This window comes from Schistocerca gregaria, chromosome 3, assembly GCF_023897955.1.
Source record: "Schistocerca gregaria isolate iqSchGreg1 chromosome 3, iqSchGreg1.2, whole genome shotgun sequence".
Lineage (NCBI taxonomy): Eukaryota > Metazoa > Arthropoda > Insecta > Orthoptera > Acrididae > Schistocerca > Schistocerca gregaria.
The window spans coordinates 536,533,182-536,547,253 of NC_064922.1; the positions used below are offsets into that span (position 1 = coordinate 536,533,182).

The 14,072-nt window shown below is 36.7% G+C and overlaps 1 protein-coding gene across 1 annotated transcript in view; it reads left to right on the forward strand.

The window, feature by feature from the left end:
- Positions 1-9,475, forward strand: part of LOC126356298 (putative inositol monophosphatase 3) — a 41,052-nt gene extending 31,577 nt beyond the window's left edge. The window contains exon 5 of the mRNA XM_050007221.1: positions 8,297-9,475. Within this exon, the coding sequence (XP_049863178.1) occupies positions 8,297-8,544 (248 nt within the window). The 3' untranslated portion in view covers positions 8,545-9,475. The remainder of the gene's footprint in view (positions 1-8,296) is intronic.
- Positions 9,476-14,072: the final 4,597 nt, after the last annotated feature.

Sequence of the window (14,072 nt, forward strand, 5' to 3'; positions counted from 1 at the left end):
CCATTTTTTGCGATTTGCTTTAGTGATGTTATTTGGTATCAAACACTCAGTTTAATTCTCAAATCTATTTCCAGATAAATACATTTTGATGCTGGCTGTCCTTTGAGTGTTAAAACTCAAACCTGTAGTTGAATCGATGTAAGTTGATCCCTGACAGCTAGTAATGCTGTTGCCAGCTTTCAACTATGAAGTGCACAAGGATGTAGCACTGTGGCAGCATCGAGGCATTATTATAGAGACATACACAAAATCGTATGATGTGAATGGTTGCAGTAGGCATATGGAGCTACTGCATGCAGCACACTGCAACCTGTCGGGGATCTTCTTACAACAGCTCAACTGTAGGCCGCTCAGTTACATCCACCTCCAAATACTGACATGGAGTTAGTCAGGTCCATTTACCTCATATGACCAAACCACTTCAGTCTCGCAGCACTCATTCTTTCCTCCCTGGTCAAGGTCACCTGGAGATCTCTCATTACAAATTCATTCCTGACTCCCTCCCTCCCCCACCCCCCTTCTCTCCCCCCTGGGTTTTTGAAGGAATGACCCCAGATATGTTATTTCATATGCTTGTATTTCATCTCTTCTCTCTTATATCTACATCTACATACATACTCCGCAATCCACCATACGGTGCGTGGCAGAGGGTACCTCGTACCACAGCTAGCATCTTCTCTCCCTGTTCCATTCCCAAATAGAACAAGGGAAAAATGACTGCCTATATGCCTCTGTACGAGCCCTAATCTCTCTTATCCTATCCTTGTGGTCTTTCCGCGAAATGTAAGTTGGCGGCAGTAAAATTGTACTGCAGCCAGCCTCAAACGCCGGCTCCCCAAACCTCGCCAGCAGCAATTCACGAAAACAATGCCCCCCCTCCTCCTCCAGAGATCCCCCACCCGAGATCCTGAAGCACCCCCGCAACACCCGCGTGATGATCAAACCTACCAGTAACAAATCTAGCAGCCCACCTCTGAATTGTTTCTATGTCCTCCCTCAATCCAACCTGATAGGGATCCCAAATGCTCGAGCAGTACTCAAGAATAGGTTGTATTAGTGTTTTATATGTAGTCTCCTTTACAGACAAACCACATCTTCCCAAAATCCTGCCAATGAACCGAAGACTACTATCCACCTTCCCCACAAGTGCCATTACATGCTTGTCCCACTTCATATCGCTCTGCAACATTACGCCCAAATATTTAATTGACGTGACTGTGTCAAGCGCTACACTACTAATGGAGTATTCAAACATTATGGGATTCTTTTTCCTATTCATCAGCATTAATTTACATTTATCTATTTTTAGAGTTAGCTGTCATTCTGTACACCAATCACAAATCCTGTCCAAGTCATCTTGTATCCTCCTACAATCACCCACTGACGACACCTTCCCGTACACCAAAGCATCATCAGCAAACAGCCGCACATTGCTATCCACCCTATCCAAAAGATCATTTATGTAGAGAACCCGGACAGATATATATAGTATATATCTCCAGACTATATGTCGTGACTGGCAAGAGATATGTTTTATATATGGTTTGTTTAGCTCTTAGAGGAACTCCATTGTTCCAGATTAGGTTTCATAGTTGGTGGAAAGAAGCTGGGTCCTTTTGTTACTCTATTTAAATCTTCTAATTGGGCGCTTCCATCACTTGAAAGACAGTACCCAGATAACTAAAACCTTCCACACATTCAACATTCTCTCCTTCCAGTATGATGTTGCAACTGTACTCGGGTTCATTCACTACCTATTTTACTTGTGGCTCATCTGCGAAGTGGGATGGTAGTGATGGGTTGCATTTGCACCCCTAATAATGAGTCATATATTGGCTAGCCTTTGAACAGCATTGATCTGAATACCCAATTGTCTATACCACAACCTTGTGCAAAATGAGGTGCACTATACAATTTCAGATTGAAACAAAAAAAAAAGAAAAAAATTCTAACTTTGTGGCCATGCATATTAAAGCTCACAAATAAATCCAATCTGGATAAATAATAATCGATGGAGTTTGTACGCATGGTTTACTGTCTCGCACCTACACACTTTCACATTGTTCCTTCACAGTTTATTTTCTTACACCGGCATCCATGCTTACACTTGCGGCACTTTGCCGCTCCAAGCTTACCACCACAACAGACAACCAACAAAGACCTCACTTCGTGCTCGTATCCCCAGTCCTGAGTCAGGTCACGTGACACTACATTAATCAAAATAATTCCTAAACATGGCCACAATTCGTTTGCAATTTTTATAAGATTTAAATACTTAAACCTAAATACATTATATAATTTTACACACATTTATCACCACAAAATTTTATAATTCGTTGCAATTAAAAGAAAATTGCACTATGCTATGGAACTACAACCCTCATCAAAACACAAAACAAGTATTTTCATGTCTATTTTGCATTACACTATTTTCACTCTGTAGTTAATACATACTTTTATTCTTCAGTATGGAAAATTAAAATTAGAACTAATTTATGACATGCTATCGGATTTACATAATTAGAAATAATGCCATGTTTTGACACAATTTCACCCTCTCACTTCATTTATTGACGTCTTTACACGAAATATGACACATACAAATACTTGTCTGGCACTGCAAAGATCGAAACTGAATGGTGTCTTCTTAATAAAATAATGACTTACTTTGCAGTTGTTCTAAACATCTTTATAACTTAACTCTACTATAAAACATTTTGATTGAATTACACCAGCCCAACATATTTTTGCTGCTGTGCTTTAAATTTAAATTACAAACTACTTGGAAGAGCTCGTTTTCACATGACTTCTATTTCAATGATCCAAGGACTCATTACAAGCACACCCTACATTTTTTACTTAAGTGCAAAGTCATGTACAGTAATTATATTCAGTTATGTAACCAAGTAATTTAAACCATCTGAAACTGCTGATTGTTGCCTTCTCTTTATCATGGAAAGATGAGTCTAAAAATATATGACTTGTCTTTGTGATTTTCACATCCCATCCATTTTTTTCCATAGCTGATACTTCCAGTGCCAGCAAAACTGCTGTATGGCCATATTATCCCCCATTACCTTACAATGTTACTAGTTGTGGGTGTCCAAACCATCTTCCTTGTCACTGTCTTGCTCTTACTCACAGTCAACTTGAATTCTTGAAATCTTTTATTCCAGTAAACTAGTCTCCTCTGAACCTCCCATTTCCATCTCTCCCCAAATGGCAATGTCATCAGAAAATGCAAAAGTGCTGAGATCTTCTTTTTCTACTGTCTTGATTTTTTTATGATTGTGTCCATAAGTGTAACGAAGACTAATGGGGAAAGCAAAGTGCCTTGCTGAACACCTCTCTCTGTTCTTCCACCTCCTACTTGTACAATGCTTTCACAACCTCCATACATTATCTGCTTCTTTAGTTAATGAATTAGGACCATTATGTTTTCTCAAACATTCTCATATTGTCCCCATTGGCACACTGTAATATGCTACGATTAGGTCCTTTCCTTTCCTTCAATTCTTCTCTTTAACTGATGAAGAGGAAAATGAGATCTATCATTCCCCTTTAGTTTGTAATCTATGCTGTTGTTCCTCAAATTGACATTCTAGGGTTTTCCTCAGTCTCTTTTCTATATCTTTTCCACTGACAATGTGAGAGCAGTGTGATTCTTCGGTGGTTAGTGTATTTCTTTTTTCTTCCTTTTTTTAAACAATTGTATTATAATTCCTTTTTTCCCATCAGCCAGCACTTTGTACACTTTTTGTAACACCCTCCAGCATCCGATGTAACCATTTGGTTCCAGGTGCCTTAATCGTTTCCACTGTCAGCTCATCTACTCCTGCACTGTCCCACCTTTCATGTGTTGGAGGTTAATGTGAGTGTATTAAAAAATCATCTTGTATGAATCGGTTCAAACTTTGCATGAATGTAGGTAAATGGATAAAGTTAAAATGATTTTTTAAATCCAATGATCTTTATCCATTGTTGAGATATGATAGTGTAAAGTCGAAGTACTGTGGAACGCCCATTAACCGAATTAATTGGAAATGGGCCCATTCAGATAGTCAAAAATTCAGATAATTTGGTGCATTTTGAAAAAAGGATATGCAAATTTTAATTGCAGTAATTACATATTGTATGTACAGTACTGGGGAGGAAAAATATTTTTAAAGAAAAAGAAGTTTTAATTAATTAATATGAAAATGCAACACTTTGACGTGCATGTTATATAGCGAACTGTACAGTACAGGTGCTGAAAGACATTGCTTGCTGAACATTTTGGTCAAAATAAGCAGTTCGACTGTCAGCATCCATTTTCAGGTAGCCAAGTCACACAGCAGGTTGACATCGAGAAGTTGCATATGATCACACTCGAGCTGATGCTCCATCCACTTCAACGCAGTTTCAAGTCAGGCAAACACTTCACTATGTGATGGTCCCATGTCTGCTACAACTTCAACATTAAAGTCATCTTGCTCAACACTTTCTTCTCTCATGCTTTCAATAAGTTCATCATTATTTAGAATATGAAACCCAGGATCTGACAAATCACACACTACTGACTTCGGGACATCAGGAATTTTCAAAAGAATGTTTCTTAACTCCTCAAGTGACAAGTCATCCTCACCTTCTCCTGTCACTTCCATTTCCTTTTCTTGAGTTTCTTTTTCCTTTTTCTCCTTTTCCTTCTCTTCTTCATTTGGTATGCCTTTCAACTTGTTTCACATGCATCTTAATGTGACTGCTTTAACCAAGCTCCGAGCTTGCACCCCTATGTAAGCACAGTCTTTCAAAAAAAATTTTTTTTTTTTTTTTTTTTTTTTTTTTTTTTTTAATATTGGTACCCAACACACCTTCTTTTTCTTCGCTCTCTACCAAATGTTTCCTTAAAAGTTGCCTTCTTTAATGGTATTTCATGGTTTCGATAGCAGATTGGTCCAGTGGTTGCAACAAGCCTATGATGTTTGGCCGTAAAAAGATTGTTGTAAGCTGGCCATTCCCTCTTTCCAACAATTCTCCAGTGGGCTTAGTTGCTGCATCATCAACAGTCTGAATTACTTTACTGCCTTCTTTTCCCAGAGATTTTTGTTGATTTTTCACTTCAGGGATGAAAATTTTTTTGTACCACTCAGTAAACAATGGAAGCTTTTTCACATTTTGAAATGCTCTTGGCTTTTGACTTCCCTATCAACAGAAGGGGTATTTTGTGGCTTCCCGTACAGTTTGCTAAGGTAAGTATTGTAGCACGGTCTGTACTAGCTTTATGTCCTGGAGCACTACACTCATTTTTAAATGCTAAGGTGGAGTTATATAGGGCTTTCCAAACAAGTCCAGTTTCATGTGTTGTAGCAGACTCCTATGATCCTGAATTTTGTACAACTTCAAATTTTTTATTAAAATTTTCTGCAGCCTTGTTGATAACTTCTCGCTACTTAAATCTAATTCATGGACACTGTGCCTGTTTTTAAAATTTCTTAGCCAGCCCGTACATACTTTGAAGGATGAACAGTCAAGCTTCTGAGTTAAGATCTTAGCTTTCTCACAAAGAATTAGACCCAGAATTGTTTCGCATAGAATATTATTGTAAAACCACTTGAAAATAGCATCATCTACATTTTTGTTTGTTGCTGTCTTCATTATTTTCTTGAAGAATGCCCATCGTAGTTTTCAAGCACTAACAAAAAGTTTAAAAGTATAGGTTTGCTCCTTCTGATGCCTGAAGTCATTACTTGTGCAATTCTGAACATCTCAGCCAGCTGTTTACTTGTAACTCCTTTGCTGTATAATTTTTAGTTTATCCACTAATGATAACACAACACATTTTCTTTTGGAAGCCTTGGTGAATGATGAAATGCACTTATAAACAAAACATGTACAGTCAGCAGGTCCAAGACACACAGACTGCCTAGAAATCAAAAGGAGCAGTAACAGATGGTCCAGCAACGTGGTGATGGTGACTCATTATTCCTATAATGTTCGCAGTGCGCCTACACTAGCTTCATGAAGGGAAGATCGATAGTGCACGTTGACAGAATCACTATCAATAGTCTCGGTATCAATAGTCTTTGGAGCTTCTCCAAGTTACAAGTAATAAACTGGTCAAAAATCAACTTATGAAATAGGTAGTGCACTGACAAAGCAAGTTCATCATTTAATGATGCCTGGAGCCGCATACATGCCAGCGAGCACTGTGATTGGTCGACAAAGCTCTCTCCGCGGATGCATAAAAGGTTCCAGTGCATCTAGCGCCTTGAGCTGGTGCACAAACGACCCCCGTACTGTTGAGAAACAATCGATCAGAGAAGCCGCATTCACCGCCACTAAACTGTGTATGCGTTCTCACTTAGGAACCGCAAAGACTGCTTGGGAATACGACCTGAAGTAAAAGTACACATGTTTTACACATGAAAAAATTGTGATGAATTTGATTTTCACATTTTTATTCAATGATTTTACTCATTATTTTACACAATTTGGTGAAAGGTGGCTGCGGACCCCCTAGAAAGAGCCGGCGGACCCCTAAGGTGTCCGCGGACCACATGTTGGGAAGCCCTGGTCTTAAGTGATTCAAATCACTTTAAACCATTAACCATGCATTCAATTTGTGCAAACAATGGATTTTACATGCTACATTTACCTCGATGTTACACCATCATATCCTGACAATGGATAGAGATTATTGGATTTAAAAAAAATAGTTTTGACTTCATCCATTTATCTATGTTCGTGCAATGTTTGAACCAATTCATACTAGTCTAAAGTATGGAAGTGGTACACTGCAAAAAGCTGCCAGAAAACTTGTTGTTTGCACATATTTGCATTTGAAATCTGAATGGTACACATACAAATGGTGCCATTAGCTGAGCATTAATTTCAGACTAATTAACATCTTTTGCACAGTTTGCCTGATTGCTAGCACTGGTTCATCCTTCAAACCTTGCTTAATGTACTGTAACATAGCTACAGTAAGACACACGGTTGAATGGATATACAATGGCCACTGCTCTGGACTAAAGCAAAAACTTTTTACCCATCATTCCTAGCTAAAATAGGAACCAACCACCAAGAGCAAGACCCCCCCCCCCCCAAAAAAAAAAGAGAGAGAGAGAGAGAGAGAGAGAGAGAGAGAGAGAGAGAGAGAGAAACACAGTTCCACACATGTCATTTGAAATATACTTGTTACAGCAGTTCCATGTTGTGACAATAATATCTTCATAATAGCATTTCTTGAAAACTAATTTTGACAGGCAATTGAGCCGCCACTCTTTTATCTTGCATTAAGCATCTTTCTTGTCAGAAATTATCCTGCAAAAATAATCCACTAACATATGAGGTACAAACTTTCTTTCATTGTGCCTTTTTATAATAGATTTTGTAACAGATGTTACTTCTTCTTCTTCTTCTTCTTCTTCTTCTTCTTCAACTGACAAAGTCATCTGTTACTTATTTAAACACACCATATATGCATTCTTTCATATGGAGTTTACTGTGCTCCAAAATGCCATTCATCTAGAGCTCCTTAATTCCAGGATCCACAAAAACAACTTGTTACATCTATGCAGTTTAGACATGAGGGAATTTGGCAGCAAGTTGTGCAAATGCTGTGCCTGTTGCACCAGTGGTTTTTTATGAGTTGGTTTTAATAGCCAAATTTTGTGTGAACGGGGTAAGGAAGTACATGTTCATGAGCAACCAGGCTATCACATTGCACATTTTTCATCCACTTTCCATTACTGCTCAATTCAGTTCTCTTTCTTATAGGGAGATTACTGGTCACAATTGTTCACTTGCAAAACAAATGTGCATAGTTTCTTGTAACCTTACTACATTCCTAATGGTGTAGCTGTTGAAGTTACCTCATAGTTTTCTTTTTCCATTATATTGCAATGAATTTAGCATATTCCTCCAAGATCTTGTAACCCTCTTTAATTAAGCTGGTGTATGCAGCTGAGACAGTAGGCATTTCGTTTTCATTGTAAAACAAAACACCACAACATCTATCAAAAGTCTCAATTCCTACAAACTGCACACAAAATAGTCCTGTCAACAAAATTATGTTTTCAGATTATAATTTCTCATTATAAATCTATTTAGAATAAACCACTTTCACTGGGCAATTGTAAACCAGTGTAATTTGTTAAGTTTGTAGATTGAAGTAGAAATGGGTAATTTATAGCCTTGTAGGTACATCTTAACTGCTTGTAAAACAGATGTTAGGAATATGAGTGTAATATTTTCTGTCTTGTAATGCTTCTTCCAGCATGCTGCTGTATATTAATCACAGAGAAATATGTTGCAGGTTACAAGTCATTACAAGTGGCTACTGGAAATTTTGACGCATATGTTCACACCACTGCCATAAATAAATGGGACATTTGTGCTGGAAATGCTGTTATCAAAGCCCTTGGTGGACAAATGACAACGTTAAGTAATGAATCAATAGATTATTCATGGGGCAGTCAAGCTGAAAACACTGCAGGCCTACTTGCTACTGTGAAGAACCACAACACCTTTTTAGAAAAGCTTAGTCGTGTGAAGAAACAGTAGCTTAAAATGTGTGAAAAACAGAGAGGTACAAAGCTGAAAACAATTGCTCTCTATGGAAAAATAATTGTATAATGTTATAAACTACTTGATATGTAATATTTTAGTGGCCAAGAGAACGGGAAGTCTTAAGCAAAGTCTAAACAAAAAAGAAAAACCTGTAAACTAAGGAGTTTGTACCTAACTTGGGATGGAGTTTAGGAGTGCAATTATGCTGCCAGTTATGTATGATATTAATTAAAGTTTTGAAAGCACTACACTTTAAATAAATCTACCATGGTACTGTTCACCACTTTTAAAGTTCTAAACTAAAGTTCTTTTTACCATGCGGTGCAAGTCTTAATGGACTTAAAAAGAACAAGGATTATATCTCTCTTTCATATTTACTTTGTCTTCTTTTGAGACTGCCCCTTTATTCTCTCTTCTCTCCAGTAAGTACCATCCCCATCTTCTATTTATGTTTCCTCTTTCTCTATTTCGACTTCTTTCAGGTCTTAATAATGTGTTTCATCTAACATTTTCACAGATTCTTTTTCACTTTTTTCTGTCCACTGTCATTTCAGTTCTGTGTGTGTGTGTTGGCTGATAGTAGCTATTTGTGTTTGTTATCTCTTCTTCACCTCTTGACCCGAGACCTGATATATCTGTCTCCTTTGCATTTTCTCTTTCGCACAGATTTTATTTCCCCTCTTTTTTGATAATTTTCATAGGATAAGGCTTTTGTACTAAAATATCAAGATTTGATACAGACAGATGTGCTAGATTTTACTCTTTATGGGCAGCTATTTTTATTTATAAATATATATGTAGTAGTCTTGTGGATGTGAGATTTGTATTATTTGTAATGTAATGTTGTGAAAACAAAAGTGATATACATTTGTGGGTGGATGTTGCAATCTTTATTAATTGAAAATAAATATATGAACTATCATAATTTTTGTTATTTCTGGAGATGTTTGAAAAGCAATAACATTATTGATAACACATCCCACTATATGCACTGAATTTAGGCATTGAAAATGGTAAAGTGTAAGTCACCTGCAGGACAAAGAAAAAAAAAAAAACAGATGGAGATCAATGTTGTGAAACAGATATGCTTATTAAGATGCACTATATATTACACAGAAATATGTATTTGGGATGTCAGCTTCAGATCCCAGTACAGCCATATGGAGGATTTAGATTTGTCTGATTCCCCCCACCTTCCCTGGTGCACCTGTGAACAGTCCATTGGTGGGAAGCAGTGTGTATAATACAGTTTTACGCTGCAGTTCACAATATTCAAGACGTATTCGTGCTGTGGTAGAAAGCATAGTGAAAGTACATTTATCAGCCACTCACTTGTTTATAAAAGGATGTCTCTTCAATAATCTCTAAGAATATACATTCTATTTTACTAATCGCACTCCACAGCAGAATTTTTAATTTTGGTATCAAGAGATACTTTCCCAAGTACTTCATTGCATTGACAGCTGCATACAAAATAATGGAACTAATTGCCCTACTTGACACCACTTTGTAGTAGATGCCCTATTTTTTTAAATTTTTATTTATTTATTTATTTATTTACTTTCATTATTAATTGGTTACAATCAATACACAAATCGCCATGTACCTCAATTAATTAATGTGCTTGTATGATACTTTCACATCACCTGATGTCCAGCATTATCAGGTCATGTTATGGTTAGGATCCAAGTCTTTCTAGGTTTTGAGCACAGAATGCATAAAATCATTACAGTTCATCACACAATGAATACTGCATATTGGTGTGATAATGAGGGGAAATGGGGAATTTTAGACCATCTCACAAAAAAAGACAGCTTTCAGTTATTAGTGCTACATTCAGACATCTGCTCAAGAACCATTTTTACTTTGCAACCAAGAGTATGTTATGTGCATTTCTGAGCTAGTCTAAACAAAGAGATGCAGAATTTTATTGAAAATATCAGTATAACAATTAATCTAAGCTAAGCAAATTCCACTTATTCTGAAGTAGGTGCACCAAATAAAAGATACCTACGTATGAATATATTCTTGTAACTACGAGGGACATGAAAGGGAAGCAGTTGTTGGGAAGGGAGGAAGACAGGGTTGTAGCCTCTCTCCGATGTTATTCAATCTGTATATTGAGCAAGCAGTAAAGGAAACAAAAGAAAAATTCGGAGTAGGTATTAAAATCCAGGGAGAAGAAATAAAAACTTTGAGGTTCGCCGTTGACATTGTAATTCTGTCAGAGACAGCAAAGGACTTCGAAGAGCAGTTGAACAGAATGGACAGTGTCTTGAAAGGAGGGTATAAGATGAACATCAACAAAAGCAAAACGAAGATAATGGAATGTAGTCTAATTAAGTCTGGTGATGCAGAGGGAATTAGATTAGGAAATGAGACACTTAAAGTAGTAAAGGAGTTTTGCTATTTGGGGAGCAAAATAACTGATGATGGTCGAAGTAGAGAGGATATAAAATGTAGACTGGCAATGGCAAGGAAAGCATTTCTGAAGAAGAAAAATTGGTTAACATTGAGTATAGATTTAAGTGTCAGGAAGTCATTTCTGAAAGTATTGGTATGCAGTGTAGCCATGTATGGAAGTGAAACATGTACAATAAATAGTTTGGACAAGAAGAGAATAGAAGCTTTCGAAATGTGGTGCTACAGAAGAATGCTGAAGATTAGATGGGTAGATCACATAACTGACGAGGAAGTATTGAATAGGATTGGGAAGAAGAGAAGTTTGTGACACAACTTGACCAGAAGAAGGGATCGGTTGGTAGGACATGTTCTGAGGCATCAAGGGATCACCAGTTTAGTATTGGAGGGCAGCATGGAGGGTAACAATCGTAGAGGGAGACCAAGAGACGAAGACACTAAGCAGATTCAGAAGGATGTAGGTTGCAGTAGGTACTGGGAGATGAAGAGGCTTGCACAGGATAGTGGTATGAGAGCTGCATCAAACCAGTCTCAGGACTGAAGGCAACAACAACAACAACGTGTTTGGTTTGTAAATTTTTGGAGTGAATATATAGATGGCATTACTGACATTACATGTATGTGTCAGTTGTAACAGGGCCCTGAACGCTTCCACTGGTAAGAAACAACCAGTCAGCATGAACGGAGTCCACCTGGTCTAGTACAATAGGCACTGGAGTGAAAAGGTACATTTGGGCCTGCAAAGACCCACTGTGTGAAGGGCACTGGTCAAGAATTACACAATTACTTCTCTGTGCAAAAATTCTGTACAAATGAATCAGACACACGAATTTCACCATTTGAAAGTGGTGAATGTGGTGAAAGTAAGATTTCATCTGTACTCCCAAATCTCTGCATGCTACAAACAATTTAATTTAATTGTGTATTATTTCTAACATTTGTATTTACCGGTCTACTGAATAATGAAACAATATACGAACACAAGCAGTAAAAATGAAGGATGTTAATCAACATGTATTCAGCCTTGTAACAACTAGACCATGATACAGGCTTTTAACTGAAGAGACACATAAATCAGAGTATACCCCATTTTACAGGTAAGACACTACAGGCTTTAAGATGCACCATAATTTTCCTCTAAAATAGTCGAACGAATAATTTGTAATCAACTAAAAAAGTACAATAAAGAAGGTAATATTATTGTCAATAACCAATATGCGTTTAGGAAGAGACAAACACTTTACAAGTTGTAAATGAACTAATTTCTGAAGTAAGTAAATGCCTCGACAACAAAGTGTATCTGGTATTTTTTGTGACTCCTCAAAGGCATTTGACACAGTAAACCATAAGCTACTGCTCCAAAAATTGAGTACCTATGTCTTCCATGGAAAATCTATAAGGTGGTTTTCATCTTATCTCAAAAACAGATAACAAATGGTGGTGATACATCAAAAGGGAGAGAAAACTTGCTGTAGCTGGAAAGAAATTCAAGCAGGCGTGCCCCAGGGCTCAATATTAGGACCACTTCTGTTCTTATATTACATAAATGACATGCCCAGCAAAGTAAATACAGATACAACACTTTACACAGATGACTCAACTGGTGTAGTCTGCTGCAAAAACACTGATGAATTAGTATGGACCACAAAACAAACTCTACAAAAACTTGAACAATGCATAAAAAATAATGCTATTGAAATTAAATCTTGACAAAACCCAAATTATACACTTCAGGACCAAACTAACTACTGAATGTATATCGCAAATAGAATATTCAGATAAAGAACTGACCACAGTTGATTCTGTAAAATTTCTTGGTAAAATTTCTTGGGATAACTTTAAATAAAAACTTGCAATGGACTGACCATGTGGACAGTTTACTGAAGAGATTAAATAGTTTAATGTATGCAATGAGGGTACTACACAAAGTAACAGATTTAACGGTGAAGAAATCTGTATACCCCGTGTATTTCATAACAGTTATAAGATATGGAATAATTTTTTGGGGTGCTGAAAAGACAAACCTTCGAATCTTCAAACTACAAAATAATAATAATAATAATAATAATAATAATCAGAGCAATGACAGGAACCAATAGTAGACATTCGTGTAAACCACTATTCGAAAGCCTGGACTTCATGACAATCCCTTCCATCTTCATATATGAAATACTTCTCTTTGAACAGAAAAACTAGCATCTGTTTGAAGGAAATGCGTTCACACATACCTATGAAACTAGACCTGAATTGAAATACGTGTTACCCTGTCACCGACTCACATTATATGAAAATACTCCATATTACATGGCTCTGAAGATTGGAAATAAGATAAGGTCAATATTTGGTTAATCCGCATTAGAGACCATTGGCACATGCCTAAAAAGCAAATGTTTTTATAGTCTAGAAGAATTTCTAAATGAATAAAAAGCAAATGTCATAGTTTAGAAGAATTTATAAATAGGAATAGGGAGTAAGAATACAAGTACAAATGGTATACTTTCGAAGCCATATAGATACAAAGTATACACGTTCACTGTATATTCATGTTTATATATAGAATTATAGTTTGAATGGCGGTTTGTATTCCATTCAATACATTCATACTCCATATAGGTGTGTAAAGTCTATGGTGATGATTCGATGAGTTACGAAAAGATTAAAAATATATGTTGTATTTTTATTATAATAAGCAATGTGTGTCACATTTCCTGTAGTATATAAAATGCTGGAACAACTTAGGTTAAAGACTGATGAGTCGCCAATGTTCCCAATCGAATGATTGTATAAAAGCATGTTTTGTGACAATAAAGTATCTTATCTTATCTAAGCTTTTTTAAAAAACAAATAACATTTTATTGTTAGTAAATGAAAACTCCAGGTAGGAATATCAACAGTGTAGGGAAAGGCAGATTGCTACTTACCATAAAGAAGACACGTTAAGTTTCAGACATCACAATTAAGACCACATATATAAAACTTTCAGTTACAGCCTTCATCAGTAAAAGAAACACACACACCATTTGTACACACAAGCAAGCACACCTCATACACACATGACCACCAACTCTAGCATCAGGCTGCTTGTATGTATGTATGTCTTC